At 43.4% G+C, this 21,990-nt stretch overlaps 1 protein-coding gene across 3 annotated transcripts; it reads left to right on the top strand.

Moving 5' to 3' along the window:
* The first annotated feature begins 368 nt into the window (after positions 1 to 368).
* shc1 (SHC (Src homology 2 domain containing) transforming protein 1) lies at positions 369 to 19,405 on the top strand. Of its 3 annotated transcripts, XM_044358136.1 has the most exons (14): positions 374 to 603; positions 5,067 to 5,111; positions 12,259 to 12,423; positions 12,677 to 12,747; positions 13,280 to 13,343; positions 14,348 to 14,467; positions 15,753 to 15,806; positions 16,184 to 16,235; positions 16,989 to 17,115; positions 17,212 to 17,359; positions 17,661 to 17,718; positions 18,014 to 18,130; positions 18,698 to 18,954; positions 19,085 to 19,405. In XM_044358136.1, the coding sequence occupies exons 2-14, from the start codon at positions 5,100 to 5,102 to the stop codon at positions 19,211 to 19,213; spliced, it is 1,374 nt and encodes a 457-aa protein (XP_044214071.1). In that variant the 5' UTR covers positions 374 to 603; positions 5,067 to 5,099; the 3' UTR covers positions 19,214 to 19,405. The 3 variants fall into 3 exon arrangements, with proteins under 3 accessions (XP_044214070.1, XP_044214071.1, XP_044214072.1); XM_044358135.1 differs by lacking the exon at positions 5,067 to 5,111 and having other exon boundaries at positions 369 to 603; positions 9,168 to 12,423; XM_044358137.1 differs by lacking the exon at positions 5,067 to 5,111.
* Positions 19,406 to 21,990: the final 2,585 nt, after the last annotated feature.

Below are 21,990 nucleotides of genomic sequence, written 5' to 3'. Positions count from 1 at the left end.
CAGTGCAATATACCCAATAACCTACTTCAGGGTTCCTAGTAGATCAAATTAGAACAAAATCGAAATTAAGATGACGATAATAGTTTACAGAAGGGATTTTTCATTTGGAAAACTACAGGCAGACATGGTCTTTCGGTAGCTAAGGAGTAAAAACAAAACTTAACTTGTTCGCATGTGGTATTTATTTAAGGTAAATTCATTGCTAAAGTTTTTGGCTTGCAATCTGGGATTTCTACATTTGCGTAATCCGCAGTGAATAGGCCAGGTGCAAAACAGGGTCACACACACTAACCACACACACACAAACACACACACAAACACACACACATCCGCGGCCAGATGACGTTGCCATTTGTTCGCGGAAGTGGCTTCTGTCGTGACCGTGGAGGGGGGAGGCAGGGGGAGGAGGAAGGGAAGGAAAGGGAGAGGAAAGAAGAAGTTTAGACACATCTCTTTATGAAGTTAACTTAAACTGTAAGGCGGCGGGCGGACAAAAAAAACATCGACACCCTCTCACGTTAGGTGAAATTTAAGCTGAACTTTGTACAGTTACAGCTTGGTGGGCAGGGGGAGCAACTCGACGGAAAGGGAGGAAGAGAGCTGGTAAGTTTTGCTCGTCAAAGTTGACCACACTTTTTTGGACTGTGCGTGCTGTGCGTCAGTGTCTACCACCGTCGGTGTACATATCAAAACTTTGAGGAAATGTTTGACCCACTCTCTTAGTGGTGTCCGTTGGGAAGCATCGTTCTGCCTTTGTATAGCCGTGTTATTAGGCTATATTTGGACGATACAGAGTAGCCTGCCGGGTGATTAAGGGGAACAGTGTTCCCCTTAATCACACACTAGCTAAATGTTTAACTTGTATTCGCCTTCGCGCTGTCAAAGAAGTTAGGTTATTTGAGTTTAGAGTTTCAGTAGCTTCCAGTTAAGCCACACTGAAGAATTACAGTCACTGTGAAGCACTATAGTTTAGTTCAAAATAGGCAATGATGAGAAGTCAACTGAGTGGCCCCAAGCTTGTGTCTTTTCAGCAAATGAATACATAAAAGATCACTGAAATGCCTTTTGGTTATATTCTATATTAGACGCAGCAATACTCTCAAATTGAGTTAGAGCTGAAATGATTAGTTGATTAATCATTTAGTTGATCTACAGAAAATTAATCTGCTGCTACTTTGGTAATCAATTCATTGTGTGCGACACTTGTCATGCAAAACTGGCAGACGTCTTCTGGTCCCACCTTCTGGCATTTTCAGCTTGTCTTTTTCTGATATGATACTACCCTGAACGTCTTTGCGTCTTGGACTGTTGGTGGGACTAAACAAGCAATTGCTTTAAAATAATTGTGATGGATACACTGTTCTATTGCATTTTATGAACAAAATATGCATTTTATGAACAACATATAGATTAATTGAGGAAATAGTTGGCAGATTAATCTCTAAATTTGCAGCCATAAATTAAGTGTTTGAGTCTAAAATCTGTACTAAAATGGTCCCGGTAGTCTCGAGAGTTGAGCTGAAACTCTTCGGGTTGTAGTGAGTTGTCAGTGAGATAAGCCATAGAACCTATCACAGCATGCACGCTCAAATCTGCTCAGTCACACAGTAAACTGGCGATTATGGTCCACTATTTCCTCTGTGTCAAGCGTATCCATGGAGACCTATCAGCAAAACACACCCAAGATGTGTTTAATCAGGGTCACTGTGACAGAGTGAAAGTTCACCATGAAGGAGTGAAGGACAGACAGACTATTATGGACACAGACTCAAGGGTATGTGGGATGATTGAGGCGACTGAAAGCAGTAGGTTCGGTTCTCTTATCAGGGTCAGCCACACCGCTCAGGCCAGCAGCCCCTGACATGATATATGGCGAAGTTATCTCCGCTGATGAAATGGAAGGGGAAGAGAGGGTCCAATCAACACCTGATCCAAAAAATGGTAGATTCAGACATGTCAGGAGCCAGTCAAACAAGACCCGTGCACGCACACACACACACACAAACAAGGACAAAAACAACACAAACAGAGGGACAGTCCAAGACACAATCTGTCAGTCAAAGCGGAGCATCTCAGCCACTCTATCACAGCATTGGCACAATCCAAAATCCGCTCGATTAAAATTGGATCTGTCCAATTCTGCTCAAACCAAATCAATCAGCAGTGAAAGCTGAGGTCCTGATTGACGGGCCAGCGTGACACCTGTGATTGTTACAGCTTCACTTTGACAGGTGTGCATGCTCGTGCACGCAGACATACACACAGTCACTCTAATAAGCTTTGATTTTTTCTTTTTTTGTAAGTAGGGAATGCTAGTGCTGAAATTAGCCTCAAATTAGTGCTACTTGAAACTTTGACATTGATGAAACACAGTGGTGAGGAACTAAGCTGCGGTAAACATGTTAAGACTGTAAATCTCCACATCAACAGGCCATAATGCAATTTTGTGTGCGTGTCTCTCCGTGTGAGGATGTTTGTCTGTGTCTGACGTGTTTGTGTTTGTGAGACTTTTGTCTGTCGGTGTTGGTTTTATTTGCTTGTGTGTTTCCATCTGGTGTGTATGTGTCCTGGTAACAAACTGTATGAGTTTGTTTTTGAGGTCATAGCATGTGGTTGTCCGTCTCTACCTCTACACAATGGGACTGAGCCTCAGCTGTGTTTCCTCCTGCGCTGCTCAGTCGAGTGCAACATGCTCAATGTTCACTACATTGTGTCAACCACAATTTGATTATAATCTTTTTTCCTGTGTGATGTGTAAAATAAGTGAGTGCAGCTTGAGTGTTATTTACATAAACAGGACTGTACTCACACAGTTGATTGATACGGCACTATTGCGTTTTGACACGTGCATTAGTATGATTCTCTTGTGCAATGTACGTTATGAGGCTTTATCATTGCCAATATCTCTTTATGCAGATAGCTGAGATTGCATGGTCACCTCCTTTTGCAGGCTTCTCCACTTTTCTTGGTTATGTGTTTGGGTGTGAGATTGAAGTTGCTCCTCTGGCAAGCAGGGTCACTTTAGGTGGACAGGTCTGGAGCAGGTTAAATTCTCATTTCCTGGTTAGTCCTTGGCTTTTATCACCAGTTTAAAGCTCTAGATTGTTCCCTGTAGTGATTTCTGGGAATAATAAATCACCCATAAGATAATTAACACGCCCAAGACTGCTTGGCAGATGCAGAGCATTGCAACAGTTTTAAGAGGAGAAAAGCACTTTAATATAATGCTTCACTTAAAATTGGACAAAAATCAGTTAAAGTGATAAAAATCGATGTTGTCATTTGAGCAGCTGAAAAAACATTGACTTGGAAACATTTTTGCTAAAACAAAATGATTCTGCATGATGTACTTGTATCAGATAACACAACCTAAATAGTTGAAGCAGTACGGTTATACAGTAAAAAAAACTATTGAATCAACTATTAGATGGATTGAAATGTGTTTGCAGAGCAAGGACTTGGAAATACTTGTGCCTCTCACCTATTTTTACAGCTGAAATGTTATATTCTTTCATGACAGATGTCTCCTCATGCAGGAACAGGTCTTGAGTTTATGTTCACCTCAACTTGTTAACAAAGATTCTGGTTAAGTAGACAAGGAAGATGTATTATTTAAATTTGGTGTCATTGCAATACCTGAGTTTTGCTATTTTAAGGAATATAAACTCTTTTTTTCCAACACTTTTTTATTCAATTAACCTCTCACACTCTTCTCTTCCTCAAGCACGACAGCATTTAATGTAGTCTTACTGTAAACCAATCAGCCAAACAAGAACTTGAACTACAGCTGTATAAAATTGGCAAAGTCATGACTTCATCCAAGAAATACCTGATCAACGAATATGTAAACAAAACCTGATAAAGCATTTCAAACATTTGGCACTTGACATTTATTGAAACTCGAGGCGAACACGTTTTAGTATTTGAAGTATTTAGGGTAGTTAGGTGGACTGGGAACTTAGGTGAAGAAATAACACTGTTTATGAAAAAAACGACAGTTGAAACTAGGGGGAAGTTGAGGCAGAGAGTGACAGAGGGAAGGGAATGATGGAAGGAGTGTGGTTAGAGGGGGTTGGTGGAGGGGGTTGGCACAACCCAAAATAGCCAGCTCACATGTTTGCTGTGTGCGTGGTGAGCCATGAAACCAGCAGAAAGGCCTCCTGCTGAATGCCTTGCTAATCTAATGTTCACTCCCACCACTAATTTTTGAAAATTTGATTGCCATTTGGCTGTCCGCATATACGTGTGTGTTTGCACGTCTCTGCCAATCGGAGAGGCTTTGCCTTGTTCAGTCACGCTCCCTCCCACTATTCCCTCTGAGCTCATCATCTTCATCATCATCATCTTTGTCTTACTTGTCTCCATAATTTGAACTGATGTTAGACAGGGTTTAGCAGTCACTAGGCCCGTTTACTCATCCGTGCTCGTTTTTTTTGGCCTAGTGTGAGTGAGGCGGGTCAAATCAGATTACATACGTACACACACACTCTCACACTCACACTCACACTCACACATACAATATAAGAGCAGACAGCAGATGTGGCCCTGCAGCGTGTGCATTAGATCCAGAGCTCTGTCTCGGTCCGTCTGACTGTTTCATCTAATAAATACTGAGCTGTAGCTTCCACACAGTGTTATTCCATCCACTGCATGCTTAGCAACAAACTCGCGTTTGGGCAAGCTGAGACACAAACATCCTACACATGCGGTCCTTTCAGTTAATTCCTTTCATTCCAAAGTGTGTGTTTCAACATGCACACTGGATTATTGCTTTTCTCTTTTTCACTCTTGCTCTTTCTTGCTCTGACTCTCTGTTACTTTCTCAACCTCACTCTGTCTCTGTCTAATGTCAATGTTGTGTCTCTCTGTGCTTGATCAACCGGGCCATTTATATCAAGGAAGGTCCCATGACCCTCTCCACAGCTGATCCAGGGAGCAATGCATGCTGGGAGTCAAGAAGCTGCAAGGGCGGCATTGGAGCACGCTGTGATTGGCTCCTTGAGGATTTTTTGTGTGTGTTTGTGTGTGTGTGTATTGTGTGCTGATGTGCACTTTGGTGTTTTTAGGGCTACAGACTCACAGGCAGCCTGTGTTGGCCAATGGAATATGTGGTAAGACATTCAAATGATACAACCACCTAATCGAAAACACACCGTGACACGGTGGCAAAGGGGTTGCTTCTTCAAACCACAATGTAATGTTAATAAAAAGGTCAAACCTCTCATGTCTGATATGTAAATCGGTTGTAGCAGTGGCATTTTAACATGACTGAGAGCTTTAAAGGACAGATTAAAGTAGGTAAACTCTCCTAGAAATAATCATTTGGCCCACTTCTCTTAATGAGGGTTAAAAACTGATCTTGTGTTTAATAGATTGATGTAAATTTAGGGCTGCATGATTAATCATCATTTCATCATCAACCATTTTTCTTTATTTTCAATGTGTTACAATTCAACTTCATTCTAGTGTAATTTTATTATAGTTTGAGACTTTGAATTGAAAAAGAGGAGCTTTGTTTGAACCATTAAGATTGGCCTCTCAGCAGCAGAAAACAGGGGCGTTATTCAACAGATTTTGAACCAAGTGCACTCTCATAAGGAGCAATACTGTACGATACATCACATTGTTTCACCCCTTACAGTCATTTGAAAAAACAAACTATTTTTACTGTATGTTTGGCATCTTTGTCTCATTTAAAAGTTCTCCCTGGCAGCACGCAGTAACTTTCAATATAGCTGGTATGGCAGTGTTCTACAATTATCTAAAACTGGCAACTGAAGTCATGCATGATTAATTGTGCAGCCCAATGTACATACATTCATTGTGGTTTGAGTTAATTATAGTTAACTGCACTCAGAAGCCAGTGTATTACATAGAGCTAGCTAAAATGAATGCAGTCCAATACAACTGCCCTGCAATACACCCTACCTTTTATGGCGGTTTAAATGTTTTAGAGAGGTGCTGACTCAACTGTGATGCTGATGAATTGTATTGCATTATGGTCAAATACTGAGCATTATAAGCCTCATTAAAGAAGGCTGCCTTGTTAGACTGCTTTCAATTAGGTAGGAGTACCTAATAAACTGGCTACTGAGTCTTTTGAATATCAATTCAGGGTAGCACAAGAAAAAACTCACACATTGAAACATATACTGTTTTAAAAAAACCACAAGATTATCTTCCTGTCAACCCCAAGCCACAGTGTGTCGTGTGTTTGACTGGTTATAGGCATGGTGCGGGCTTCAGGTGGAGGGTGGGGGCTGTCTTCGCCAATCATATCACTGTGTGGTGTAAGGTGACGGCTATCATCCTGACTGACACTGTAGTACTCTGCAGTTCTCTTGATTTTCATCCTTCACAGTCCCTGAGGGCACTAGACTAGACTACATGATCACAGTGTAGTGGTCAAACGTAGTACTGCAGGGACAATATGTTGGGGTGTCATTTGAGGACTCCTTGCTTTCCACTCTGTCGGTTCCTTTGCAACTGTATGGGTGGTTTCCTCCGCTTTCCGCAACACTGCCTTCTCTTGAATGTTGGGAGCAATCTTTGGGATCTCTGCTTTCTGTCTGCCTTTACAGAATCACTCAGTTGTTATTGTGCTTGCCTGGTAATAACCTGTCCTTTCTCCCTAGAGAGCTCTAGCCATGTAGTAACAAACGGAATATTTATTGTGTGAAAACCAGTCGATTTTCTCTCTCTTTTTTTTTAATCTGTCCACTTTCATCAAGGTTATATAGAGTGACCTTATATCACACTCTGCACAGCCCATAGAGGGAGGGTGAACATCGCCATCCACTCTCCTTCTCTCCCTCTTTCACTCTGTTTCTCAGGTTACCAAACATAAGGGAGGAGCCTTGAATAGCCAACATGGACACCCCCCCCCCTCCCTACTTATACCCCCTCCTCCTCCTTTTCCTCCCTTATTCCACATCTCCATCTCCCCTTGGAGTGTGTGCATTAATGTGCAGGAGCGCAGCATCTTGCTGTGCATACACATGTACACTGCTTAACTGAGGCTGCAGAGAGGAGGTGGGGGGAAGGGGAGGAAACAGGAAGGAGGTAGGATGGGTGAAAAAGAGGTGGGGAGGGCAGAGGCAACAGCCCTGTGTATGTGTGTGTGTATGAGATAGAGAGAGAGAGAGAGAGAGAGAGAGAGAGAGACGGTAAGAGAGAGAATGGGAGGCAGCATCACCCACCCAGACTGGGAGGAGGGGAGGACAGACAGCGTGCTCGTCCCTCACACAGAGGTGGAAGGAAAGTGGGAATGAGAGACAGACGTGAGGGGAGAAGAGGAGCACAATGAAGTAGTGCCATTGTCCATCCTGGCAGCTCTGCCATTTCACCATCTGCTGAGAGAGAGAGAAAGAGAGAGAGACAGAGGAGGAAAGAGAAGAGTAAAGGAGATGAGGCAGCCAAACAGAGGAGAGGATAGATGGAGAGGAGCTGCCGGCAGTGACTTTGTGAATTAATCGAGCGGAAGAGCGGCTCAGAGGAGAAGCACGTTTTTCAGGGAGTGGACGGACGGAGAGCCAGAAAGAGGAAGGAGAGGACGGATGACCGGACAGTCTGTGGCTGTTTAAACATTAATATGGTTCTCATGTGAATATGGAGCCCAGCTTTAGATGAATCACCATGGATTATCAACTGTATGCTTTTTAAACCAAAAAAAGGGAACTATTAATGTTTTACCATTCATTAAAAACTCTTTGGGAAATTGATTAGACTCACTTTATACAGGACAGTTCAAAATACTTTTTTTTTTTTCTTTTTTGGAAATATAGACTCTCTTTGTGACTTATGATTTTCTATTCTCTATGAGCATAGGATCTACTCTGCAGGATGTTATACAATCATTATCTTTGTTAGCTGCTGCACAGAATATTCAGGTTGTTTTTATGCAAGTTTTTTAAACAACAGTGTTTTAGAAGTAAATGGTTATTGTAGTTGTGTTATTTCTACTGTTAGAAAATTAGAAAAAGTGATTGTTTTTCTTTGAAATAATATCAGACATAGTTGGAGTCAGTGCATGCAGCCGACATGGGATGTCAACATTGATTGGGTTTTATGGCTGGCGCGACGCCGGTTAAACTTTGATCATTTCCAGAAACCTATTGATCTTTCTAGGAGTCTGTAGTTTTTTTCTTCCTGTTAGATGAGAAAAAGATCTAATGTGAAGTCTTTGATGCGGCAACTAACTGCTGCCATGTGATTTTTGACAAAGCAGTTAGCTCTTTGTCTGAAGGTTTCCACCGTTGTCGGGACTTCTCGGTGTATATATCCTCCACAGGCATCTCTTTTTAATGTCTGTTGCCATAGCAACAGGCGGCAGCTGCAGACAGAACAAGATGTAAAGTTCTTTTATCCTTGTCTTATCTTTTAAAACTGGTGCTGCTCCATTTGGTAATTGTATATACTTAGTAGATAAGAAGCAGAAGACTGGGTTAGTCCATTACTGTGTGCAGTTTTTAGAGTTTCTTTCTTAGACGATTTTATTTTTTCTTTACCAGACGTTCTTTGTCTATGTGGAGCTCAGCAGTCTCCCAGAATCAGGGTTGTTTCAGGTCCTCTGTCTACCCCTCCTTATCCTGTCTTGTGTGAGTCAGCTTAGCCCTGTTTGTCCTGATCTCACCTTAATCAACAACAGCTACCATCTTCATCAGTCAAGCTGATGTGCCATTATCAGGAGTGACTTGATGAATTAGATTATGGTACTGGTTCCACTTGTACATATCACTCTGTGCAGCTGCTTGGCCCTCAGGCCACTAATCACTGATTATTAGGTGTGCTATGTTTGTGACAGCTAGTTCCTTTTACTGTCTGTGTAGGTGACTCAGGATTTCTCCTCATGTAGAGGGTCATCTCCTCTGCAGTCACCTGACCTACACTGTGTTCTGTGCACTAAAACATCCTCGGGCAGGACGAGAGTTAACTCTGCTTGTAGAGTGTTTCAGCACCCCTATATATGAGAACGCACCTGTGCTTTTCCTCTCTAGTGTTAATAAGTCCATTTATGTTGGATCTTTTGCCTTTTTTAGAGTGATGATTCCCTCACTGGATTAATCTCTGGTTTTATTAGGGGTGTGATAGTCTGTTTTGTTTGTTCTGGTTTGATTATCCAAATACTGGGTGTCTTTTGTGACTTTTCCGGCCATACTTCTTTACAGCTTTCTGGAGATCATCCCAGCCAGCCTGGCAGTGCATGAGTGTGACTGGATCCTCCATGGTGCTTTTTGGCCAAGACCAGATGGATGACTAGCTAGAATTGCTAGACAATCCCTCCGTGGTGCTAGACTGGTGTAGGCGACTGTTCCTTTGCCATGCATCCAGCGCCCACTACAAGCTGGCGCGCTGTACTTCAGACACAGTTAAGTTCTGAAATGTTAGCGTGTGGAAAAATCAGCTTTTTCACTTGGCGTCACTGAAACATTGGTGCCAAATTCACAACCTTGTGTAAGTGATCTAGGCAAGGTGTTTGCAAACCTTTCTCTCCTTTGAGGGAGTAAAGGTCAAGAGATTGTAAATATAACTAGTGCCTCAACAGCACTGAGGTGTAGGCCGGCTAGCCAGCTTGCTGCAGGACTGTAGGTGTAGCCTTGCCTCTTATTGAGGTTAAACCGCTGCAGACAGTTTTGTGTGTTTGGCATTTGGTTGTGAGAGACTGTTAATGTAAACAGACTGTTGTTTTCCTTTGAGGTTGGACTATGCAGAATATGAGGTATAATGTGGTGTCTGTGCAGTAGTTAGTAATAGAACTGAGAGCTGACCCGCTGCTTGATAAGCCCAACCTTAGATAAGGAAGCAGTTCCAGAATATAACACTTGGCTTGTTCATATCACACGAGACTGTGTCAACACTCTTCTCTCAGGTAACTGACTATAATCTGGGCTTGCTGTTTGAACTAGGTAGTAATAAAGTATCAGGGCGAGAGCAGTTGGGCACAGAGAGGTCAGTATAACAACAGAGAGCAGTTTTAATCGAGCATTTCAAGTTGGGCGAGAGAGTTCACGTTGAGCTCTGATGAGCCTCCAGCACCATTCAGGGAACCCTGGGTTGGGAGTTCAAATCAGCCCAATCAGTTCTCATTACCATCACAACAAGCCCACCGGTAGTCGTCATCAGCCAGTGACCTACATTCTCCAGTGTTACATCACCACCGTGCTACTGCAGTGTGTGTCACTGTACCAGACACAGACAACATCTCAGACTCAACATACCACTTTCTAATGGTGCTCCAGAAAAAAAAACATCCTAACCTAGGTGGCCAGTATTAGGGAACACTCATGAACCGAGGCAGCCTCACTTGTTTTAGCCATATCAGGAACTTCAGTCAGGAACGGGCCCAACTCTGCCGGCCCAGTCTTAAGTACTAACTTTTTCGGTTCTCTTTTCTACTGGTGTCTAAATAGGTGACCATGCCTAGCCTCTAGCCATCCCTAATCTTGAGGTAAGAGAGGCAGAAAGACAGGGCTCACCATTAATATATTAGACAGAGGGACTGTTAAACAGGACAGCCTGGAGAACGGGCGAGCAGACGAGGGAGGGGGCGAGGGGGAGCGAGAGATCATCTGGAAGAGGAGAGAGGAAGTGGTGGCGCGGGAGAGGGCGGAGGCGTTAGAGAGACAGAGGTTGGCGGAGTATATTGTGTGGAGGAAGAGAGAGGGCTTCCAGGAGAAGAGAGGAGACAGAGAGAAGGGAGAAAAGAGTGCAGAGAGAGGGAAGGAGGCCGGGCAAGAAGTAATCTGGAAGAAAAGAGAAGAAGAAGAAGAAGAAGCGGGGAGAGAGAGAGTGAGGGCCATTCAGAGAGGACATGAAACCATTTGGAGGAAGAGAGAGAGGGAGTGAAAGAAGAATTGAAAGATCTGAGAAAACGATGCACCTGAAAAGTAGATGTTGAAGAAAGCGTGCTGAGTTGGAGACTAGCCATACATACATTAGTAAGCCTCCTCTCTCTTCTTAAGCAGTTTTTGGGCTTCATTGAGCTCTGCAGGTGCTTGCTGTAGTATCGACCTATTGGAGCTGTGTATTGTGTGTGTGTTGCTGCCGTGTTAGTGCACGCGTCCCCCTTGCGATCCCCTCGTTGGCTGCTAATAGGATTTTTATGGGCCTGTGTCAAGCAGGATAGAGCTGCCGAGGGGAGGTGCTTCACACATGCACACATGTGCGTACACCAACACACACATACAGACGCAATTTAAGAAGCTGCCTCACGCGTGTGTAAACACACCACGTACAAGTGCGCACCCCTCAGAGCAGTAACACACACTTGCGAGGGGCCGTTGAGAGACAATCACTTGTGTTGATTCTCCATGGTGCTGGCGACAGCTGGATAACTGGCCTTCACTGAGAGGCTATTAAGTTGGGACAAGATACTCACAGATATTGTTTTACATTATGGCAAAAACACTACTCAAAGATGAACTCTTGGAGCATGTCATCATCAGTCTCTGGGAACACAATGAACATTGAAGTAGATTTAAAAAGTGAACTGATGACAACATGATCTACACTGGTGCACTATATACAAACTTTTTTCATCTGCATTCTACCATTAACTGGGACACCCCACTTTTCCTCTGCGCCTTCTCTCATTCTGCTTTCCTTGTGGATAAAGCCGTTTTTAAAGCAGTTTCATTTTGGCTGCCTGGTAACGAGTGGAGGACAGACAACCAGACAGATGGATGCAGCTCTTATGCTGAGGGAGACAGACAGATGGCTGTGTGTCCTTTCAGAGAGAAACTGTGAATACTGAAACAAAGAGACTTTGATTGAATCACTAGAGCCTGTGTGGACTTGCGCGGATATAAAAACTGACACTGCAGATTCATTATGGAGCTTGTCCCAAAAACCAAGTACACCCACTTTCGGAGTGAATCGCTGAGCTCAACCGATGAAACAAACTCCAATCCTTCATCGTTCCCTCCCTCCAGTCCTGCCACCCCCCTCACTCCCTCCCCTGGTTTACCTTCTTCTCTCTCCTCCTCGTCTCTCACTCCCATCTTGCCCCCCTCTTCTCCCCGCCCGGCTGAGAACAGCCCCACCACCCTCTGCTCCTTCTTCCCCAGGATGGGATCCCTTCGTCTGGGTGTCTCTGCCACTCTTCTCCCAGGACTCAAGGCCTCAAGCAGGCCGCAGCAGCCTCAGGCCCCTGTTGAGTCCTCTGGGGACGACAGGAGCAGTTCTGGCTCCTCCCCTCCGCCTCACCACCCGGTTCCCCCTCTAACCGCTCCTTCTCCCCCTCCCCGACCTCCTCTACAGGACATGAACCGGCTGGGAGTGGCGTCCAGGAGGGCACGGGTGGAAGGAGGGCAGCTGGGAGGAGATGAGTGGACGCGCCATGGCTCCTTTGTCAACAAGCCCACCCGTGGCTGGCTGCACTCCGACAACGTGGTCAGCACCACCGGTGTTTCCTACACTGTACGGGTAAGTGACTGGCACACACTCACTAACTCTTAACTTAAAATATATAATTACAAATCTTTCTCTCAACTTCCAAGTCAGGTTCTCTCTCTACAAACAGCCTTCTTTTACATGCTTTCAGAATCTAACACAGAAATGAGGAAAGGACTCTGTTGCTTTCTTCCTCTGTTGCCCATATTGTGTTCCGTCTGTCCAATGGGACTGCAATGTAGGAAATGTCGGATGCTAATGTGTGGCCTTCCTGTTTCCTGTGTAGTACATGGGTTGCGTGGAGGTGCTGCAGTCCATGCGAGCGTTGGACTTCAACACCAGAACTCAGGTCACCAGGTGAGACCACGCACTGCTCATCTGCTGCTGGCTTACAGTTTTTCTCTGAACTCATTTCTCGTTTGTGCATGTGGGGGCGAGAAGGTAAAAGTGTGGTTAGATTTTCAGAAATGTTGACCACATACACTCACATGCACCACTCGCCTCACGTACATTTCTTTGTCTGTTTGCTCGTTTTCTGTGCCGTTTCCTTTCTCATTTGCTTGCTTGCTTGTTTCTTGCTGTGTTAATGCCTGACTGTGTCTGCGCCCATATGTGCGCGTGTGTGTGTGTGTGTGTGTGTGTGTGTGTGTATATATGCATGTCTGCTGCTCTCTCAGCCCCTAAATTAGAATGTTCTGGAATCCTGGTGGTTTCCTTCTGGTTTCCTTAGTGATTTTTGTCTCTGTGGCAAGGACGAATCCAGTTGCCAGGGACGATAAATTCAATCACCCATTGCTAGACTTCATTTAATTCACATAATTGTGAATACAGGAAGGTGTGAGGGTTAATGACGTGCTGTTGCAACACTTGTATGTTGGTAATGTTTCAGGGAGGCTATCTCGGTGGTGTGCGAGGCAGTGCCCGGAGCAAAAGGAGCACAGCGCAGGAGAAAGGTACACAGCACGCACACCAGCACACACCCTTACAGGACATTATTTATTTATACGGCTTAAGTGGGCGGCAGTGGTAAAGGGTTTTCTGGATGAGAGCTAGATTTAGCGTGATTGTCCACTCTGTGGTCAGTTGGCTATTCAGATCCTCACACACTCTCTCACGCACGCATACACACATCTTGATTTAGGCTGATTGTACACTTCTGTGGTTAGCGGGCTACTCGCAGGTAATTACCAATCACTCTCTGGTCTCTCTCTCCCCCTCCTTCTTGTCACAAGGGAGGCTGGAGAGGTGGAGTGGTAGGTTGCGCGGAGCCAGTTTTAGGCCAAAGAAGCACTAAGGATTAGCAGTCATGGCTGCCAGTCTGCTGCTTCAAAGACTGTGTCTCTGTGCACAGTATTCCTGTAAAACTAAAAACATCCACCCTAACAGTCCATAAAACAGGTGGCTAAATCCAGCAGCGCACTCCCATAGCAGGGTTTGACCAAGGAATGTCTGGCAATGCAGCACACCAGGCAAAATACAGTTAAACTAAAATATGTTAAACTAAACTAGTCTCTCTAATTTGGCTGGACTGAGGTTAATATGGCTGAGCATGTGCATCCTGTCCTGATGCAGCATACTCCAATTATTTTGAAGCAGATATGGATGAAAGCCATGAGAACAGGAGGAGGATTGGGATAAACGGGCTGGCACAGTACTGCTGGCGTGGTCCGTGTGATGCTCATGGTCAAGCCTACAGTATGTGAACTGTCCTGGCTACTCACCATTGGTCACAGTTGGCCTTGTAGACAGGATCACTTTCACAATTGCAGCTGTTCTCTCACTCCCACACACACAGGCATTTCCACACATACACCCACAGGCTCATGCACAGGCATGGAGCACTCAGTAGACTATTGTGCCCTGTTGAAGTTAAAAAAATAAAAAAAAAGCCCTGTAGTTTTCCGTTTCCGCACCTTGTTTGTTTACTACTCTTAGACCGCATCCCTCTCCTCCACAGCCTTCGTCTCGCTGTCTGACGTCTATTCTGGGGAAGAGTAACCTACAGTTTGCTGGCATGACAATCAGCCTCACCATTTCGACCAGCAGCCTCAACCTGCTGGCCGCCGACTGCAAACAGGTGAGACAGGAACCAGTTTCAGAGAAAATCTTATGGTGTTTGCTAGATTTTTCCCTGATAGCCAGACATTTGGTTGTGAGTCAGAGATACATCTGATTGTTACAGCTCTCTGTTGTTGCCAGAGGATTGTCTGGTACCTAGAGTGCTCTTAGTCTGTACAGTTTACTGAAGCACAGTAAACCCAGAGATTTCTCTGTTTGAGGGATTTTGTGTGGTTTTAAGGATTCTACAGACTCAATTTTTAAAGACAAACTTAATAGAATTGTAAATGCTTTCATTTGTATTACACCTACTTCATTGTATATTCATTTGTCTTTGAAAGCCTGTGTCAATATCTAAACTGAATTATTGTTGTTATCTACTATTATGTCTGCTAACCTGAATTACAGTATCTGCCCAGAGTTAGTTTGATGATCATTTCAGTGAATGTGTTTTGAAAAATACAAAAAAATGATGCCCACTCCTTTCACACACTAAGAAATTATGTAAACTGATTTTAGTGAAATGGTTGCACCTAAATAAAAATGTAGTTTAAAATTTTATTGTGGAACCAAGAAAATATCTTTTATGAACTACAAACTTACTTCTTATTTCTTGTGATTTGGTCATCAGCAAAGTCCATGTTGTTACCTTTTGGGACATTCAGGGGATGCCAGGATAAATTTAGAGCCACTCCGGTTTGTTTGCCTCATTTACTCTGGATACTGCACAAATCCCTCTTAACCATCGTCTTCATTCCTGCATCGCCACAGGGCATCATGTGATCCTCCTCCTAGACCTCTAATGAGTTAATAGCTACTGAATGATGTTTGTTTCTTTGGGGAGATGGTATACAGTAGTGCAGCACATACACATTAACACGCAGCACAAAGAAACATGCCATGCAGCGCGTATACCCATTCACAAATACAGACCACACATTGTGCAGGGGAGCATTAGCAAGTGTTGATGCTGTTATTGATCCAACATGGACTGTTAAAAAGGTGTTCCATCCACTGGTCCCTACTTAGTTTTTATCTCTGCTGCAGTTGATGGCACTCAATGGAGGAAAAAGCACTTTTCTCAGTAATGATTCCACATTTGTCTCTCCATCCACATGCTTTCATCTCACTTCCCACATACTTCATGTCACCCACATTCTCTCTCTCTCTCTCTCTCTCTCTCTCTCTCTCTCTCTCTCTCTCTCTCTCTCTCTCTCTCTCTCTCTCTCTCTCTCTCTCGCTCACTCTCTCTCCCCCTCTCTTTCTCTCTCTCTGCCTTTTCCTTTCTTTCTTTTTCTCCACAGATAATCGCCAATCATCACATGCAGTCCATCTCCTTCGCTTCTGGTGGAGACCCAGTGAGTCACCCAACCCTCTCTCTCTCTCTCTCAGCCTGAATATCTCTCTGGCCTTTTTCCATCTTTCTTCAGCCTGCATATCCTTCCTTCCTGTCTTCTGTCATTGTCTATTCTTATAAATACCACTCACTCCATTGCTGCCTTGCCTGGTTTGCAGTCCTTCTCTTCCAAGCTTGATCTCATTACTTCCTGTCATCTCTCTTTCAGCTCAGTGTATGTTTTTTAACTTCTGTTACGACTTAAAGACTGCAGCTTCTTCTCTCTTTCTTTTTTTCCTCTTCTCAGCCTTTCTATCCTAAACCTGCCCTTCATTTTTTCCTCCTATCGATTCTTCCCCTTCCCCTCCTCCCCTAACTGTCTTACCCTGTCTCCCTCAGGATACGGCTGAGTACGTAGCATATGTGGCCAAAGACCCAGTCAACCAGAGAGGTGAGCAGAAACAACAAAATGACACCTTAACTCAGGCAACATCCGTCAATTCATAGACACTTAAAAAAAAAGTTGTATTTAAGTGATGCTGAATTTTCTCATTGTTCATTTCATAGAACTGATATAGATCTAAATATTGCTTTGTCAGTTCCTCCTTTTGTACATAAGTCACACATTTACTCTCTACATTCACTCTCAATACACAGAGAACCAGGTCTTGAGATTTCCCTTTCAGAAAATGCTGTAAATAAATCCGAACAAGCAATTTTATTGAAATATAAATGAATCCTATTAAATAAATGAAATGGCTCTATTCATTTTTTATTCCCTCTCAAATCAGGATACACGGCCCACTTGAGCTCAGACATTACAGACCCAGTGTGCAGAGCGAAGGAAGAAACAGTACATTTACCACTAAATAGGCATAAGAAGTAACAGAACTGTTTGAATGTTTTGGCAGGATCTACTTTTTTCATGCTTATGCACTAAATATGCGGACATGCGGCTTGATTTTCCATGTAATGGAGGAAAAAAAGCACAATTTATTGGTTTTGCACTCACAGAGCGAATCTATGAGCTTATATCGTGTACATTAAGGATCTAGCAATATTAAACAACGCTTTAGATATAATTCAACATGTTCTAAATGTAGGTGACATACACTCACACGTCTTGTGTCATGACTGTACTATTGCATTTGAGAACATGTTGCTGCAGTTATCCTATTAGTCATTTGTTCCTCCTCTCTTGCAGCATGTCATATCTTGGAGTGTTCAGAGGGTTTAGCCCAGGAAGTCATCAGCACCATCGGCCAGGCCTTCGAACTGCGTTTTAAACAGTACCTGAAGAACCCCCCCAAACTTGTCACACCTCATGACAGGTAAAACTATGCATGTCTCCACTCACATGAGCCCAAAACATGAGTTACTGTTTGTATTTCGTCCCCTCTAACATTTCTCTCACCACTGTTCTCCAGAATGGCGCCATTTGATGGCTCTGCATGGGAGGAGGAAGATGATGAGGCTGCCCCACCTCCTGATGTCCCCTACTATAATAATTTCCCTGGAAAACAGCCTCCCCCTGGTGGACTTGTTGACATGAGGACCCGCCCAGGAGCCACACTGGTGAGACAGTGCACGTAATCACACCAGGAAGAGGAGATTTACTTATACACATGATTCAACACATCCAGACACTGGTGGTTACACAGTTAAGAGATCAGATCAGATTAAGAGCTCAGTAAATTATCAGGAAACTGTAACTCAGCTGGAATTGCGCAAATCACGACTGACCTTCCGAACCCTTTTAACTGGCCAGACTCAACCTTTGCCGGAACAGAGGGAAATTATTTTTGTAGACATACTTGCGTGTGTGTGTGTGTGTGGCAGTGACTCATTATTTGTTTATATGCTTCTGTTTTTGCAGCCTTACGGACAGTCAGGTCAGAATGACATTCACAAGCATCCTCTGCCGCCTCTGCCAGGTGATCTGTCTCTACTCAATTGTCTGCTTCTCTCTCTATCTGTCATTCACTGTTAATCAGGAGCAAGGGATGAACCAAACTTATCATTTAGACACAAAATGGAGAGATTAAGTAACTTGTTTTGTTGGAAGTAATAGCAACAATAAATTTTCAAATTTCTATTTATACATTGGTCATTTTCCCCATCTCTTGTGTTTCTTGTCTTGACTTGTCATAGCTGGTTAAAATTCCAGCTTTTTAGGAAATTTAAGGGTGTGCCAAGATTACTGATATCTGTTTGTTTGTTTGCTTTCAGTGGGTGCCAAAGATGGGGGACGGGAACTGTTTGATGACCCTTCATATGTCAATGTGGATAAACCCCGACCCCCAGTTGCAGCCAATGGAAACGCTCACAGAGATGCTTTTGACATGAGTAAGTGCCCCAACTTTGGTGGGAATGTCATTAATTAGGGGAACTGTCAACTAAAAAAAACACTGACTAACTTTCCAGGAAACTGAGTCACTTGAAAAAATAATAACTGTAACTAAAATACCAGTAATTAAAATGTGCTGTTTTCACCATGAGGAGAGAAAAAGGGTTAATCATTGTCTAGCACTTGCTCTTGTTGAGCAGAGTAAATGTACTGTACATTCTATATGACTGCCTAATTGAAGAATGGTTCTGCCCACAGAAGGCAGCCCTGGAGGAAGATAAGGGAATTAGAGTGGCTTTGTGCATTACAGGGGCATTTTATGTAACATGATTGGTTGAATGCGTAAAGCTTTTCACATTAAAGACGTCATCCACTATCAGTGTATAGCACACAACTGTCAGAGACTATGTGGTTCATTTTGACAATGTCCAATCATGTTTTGTTCTAAATAGGAATTCAGACAATAGTAAATAACAAAACCTATATGAGCATGCATTTGAGGATTTCAACAGAGAAATACTATATTATATGTATACATTATGTGTTTTCTTTTTTTTTTTTTAAAGAGCCATTCGATGATGCTCTGGGGGTTTCTGGGCATGGTGGCCCAAGCTCAATGACAGCAGCACCCCCTCTGGTGGAGCAGTTGCAGTGTGAGGCCTGGTTCCATGGTAGCTTAAGTCGCAGGGAAGCAGAGAGGCTGCTGACCCGCGATGGAGACTTCCTGGTGCGGGAGTCTGGGACTACGCCCGGGCAGTATGTCCTCACAGGACAGCAGGGGGGTCAGCCCAAACACCTGCTACTAGTCGACCCGGAAGGAGTGGTGAGTGAGATCATGAGGGAAAGAGAGATAACAAAGCGGGGGGAGAAGCATTTTTTTGTAGTTTTAACACCTGTTTGTGTATGTGTAGGTAGTTAAATTTACCTCCATTTTTTTTTTTTTTGTCTCTCAGGTTCGTACAAAAGACCATCGGTTTGAAAGTGTGAGTCACCTGATCAGTTACCACATGGACAACAGACTCCCCATCGTATCGGCCGGTAGCGAAGTGTGTCTGCAACAACCAGTAGAGCGCAGGGTCTGACGTTAAACGCAAATGAAAATACTCCACCAAATATACACACACCCATACAGAAATGCAACACATCTGTCAAACACACCTTCATATGCTACAATACACAACGCAACACTACACTTAACACATATACACACACACACACACACACACACATCCACAGGAATACATATGCACACCATCAAATCATAGCAAAGAAAGCCAAAAAATGAAAAAATCACCAGTTTCTCTGCAAAATCACTCACTTGCTGCTGTTGCCACATATTCCTGTCCTTTCTGAAAGCCAAACTGTGAACTGCAGTCCCTCCTCGACCCCACCAACCATCAGGCCATCCCATCCCTCCACAACGGAGAAGCACTGCTGCAATTTCTCAAACAGCCTACTGTGAACCAGGGAGGAGCCCTTTGCTTATTTCAGGACGGGGCAGAAAACAAATGCAATTTTTTTTAAAAGAAAAAAAAAAAAACAACCTTAACATGCGATTATGAAGAAAAAAAAAAAAAACATGAACTCTTTACTAATACTTGGAATCATGTACAAAAAATTGTGGAAATGAAGAGCGGAAAAGGGGCATCAATGGGACGTGCATTCGAGCATACGTCCTTAAATTAGGGGAAGTGATTTCCCTCCTCTGACTGTTGCTGGAGCATATTAGGCAAAACACAAACTGGAAGGCAATTGTTCTTTGATTCAGAGACTGAACCAGGCTCAAACATAAACTCTCCCTTCAGGTGTGACTGGAGCCCCTCAGTAGCAAACCTGACTTTGAGATCATTCTGCCTGGTGAATATGCATTAACTTGTTTGCTTCCAATCTAACCCGGAGGGCCAGCCTACCCCCAACCACTCCCCTTTTAAAGACTTTTGAACTTTGACCCCTGGAGTGATACCTGGTGATGAGAAAAGCCTGTATGCAAACCTGGGACTGCTATGCCAATGACCATCATTTATGTTCTCCTTCTTCTTTTTTTTTTTTTTTTTAACGCAGGTTTCTGTAGTTAATCTTTGGACTCATTACTTATCGGACATTATGAGTTCAGGAGGGTCTATACAGCTGTATCTCCCTAATCCCTCTGCAAACACAGATACACATACACCTTGACACCACACAGTCTGCACCACCTGTCATGCCAAAGAACATGAACTTGGTTGCTAACAGCAGAGGAAACCATGCCGATTATCAACAGTTACCATCTTGTGTGCATTGGGAGGTAGTTTTAGATAAAAGGAAACTTTTATTACAAATGGGTCTGTTTTAGAGGGGAGAAAAATCTTTTGTTATTGTGCCTGAACACATCATCAAAAAGGAGATTTCAAAGTAAACTCTGTAATGATGTCACCCACAAACACAATAACTAGTACATTGTGAGAAGCATAGACCAAATCGTTTGGACCTATCGCTTTTCTTTAGTATGTGTTTGCATTGACAATCTATGGGCCATATCTACTTATTAGATATTTTGACGGAAAGTAAACAAGCGTAATTAAAGGAGACCCCCTTTAAACAGTGGCCAATGAGAAATGTTGAACAGTCTAAGCAATGAATTTCCCTCTGCAAAAAATGATGCAAAGTGCATCGTAGTGACTGGTTAAGTAGTTTTAGTGTATTTGTGATGTTGCTTTATTCTTAATCACTTGAGGGAATAATGTCCTTTTCTAAAACCTTGAATCAAATGAAGTGGGTTGGGGGGGCGGGCAACTGAACATAAAGATATAAGTGTTTTTGGAGGATTGCTATTAACTATAAGATGTTAAGCCAAATGTTGCTCCTCCATGTACTGTTTTCACAAATGTTTGAGGACATGGAGGGAGAAGCTCACACTATCGTTTCCTCTTCCTCCTCCCTCAGTTCATGATGTTGTTTTTTTAATATCTTTTTGATCGTGCCTTGTTTCTTCAATGCAGTCACGTCACTTCAATGCAGTCACCTTATGTACTTAATTCAAATGTAGTCAGCTACAGGAGAATCCTACACAAGCCTCTCAGTTAAACAAAGACTCTGCAAAAATGACACTCCAATCAACACACACAAACAGATCCAGTGATGGCAATCTCCTCTGATGCACATTCTTGCATTCAGCTTAGAGTCACAGATACTTGATGTCACCATTGGGCAGGATATTAACCATGTGTTTGCCATCTGTAAATAACATCAATTTTTTTGACTGGTAAGCTTAGTATCTGAATCCTTGTTTTCATGGTTGTATATTTAAAGACTTATTTGATAAGTGATACAGAGAGGACACCACAGCACTGAGGTAGCTTTTACAGTCAGTTTGAGATTGAGGCCAAACTCTAGATATATGAGAAGGGATCTTTCAAGCTAAAGCTTAACTGTCAACTAGTTCTCACACCCTGAAGTGGGCTCATATGTAATCTAACATCCACAAAAACACATAGCAGAATGGCAGCTGGGTTAATCAGACACTCACACCCTGGCTGTTCAGGTGTTTGTAGGTCAGAGATAGGAAAAGCAGAGCTTTAAGATCTGCCATTACTGTGTGTGCCTGCGTGTGTGTGTGCCTGTGTGTGTGTGTGTGCGTGTGTGTGTGTGTGTGCCTGTGTGTGTGTGTGTGTGTGTGTGTGTGTGTGCCTGTGCCTGTGTGTGTGTGTGTGTGTGTGTGTGTGTGTGTGTGTGCGCGCTGAGACAAACCCACCTGACCCTCTGCATCATTAGTGAACCGTTCCTGTGTTATCATAGTTCATCACAGTTGCCTTTGTTGCATGAAAATCCTTTCAAAAAAATGTGTTTGTTTGGTGGTGGTGATATTGTGGATGATGTTGTA

This window comes from Thunnus albacares, chromosome 8, assembly GCF_914725855.1.
Source record: "Thunnus albacares chromosome 8, fThuAlb1.1, whole genome shotgun sequence".
In the NCBI taxonomy this organism is placed as follows: domain Eukaryota; kingdom Metazoa; phylum Chordata; class Actinopteri; order Scombriformes; family Scombridae; genus Thunnus; species Thunnus albacares.
Note: the sequence above shows the minus strand (reverse complement) of the source record. Positions and strands in the feature narration are given on the sequence as shown.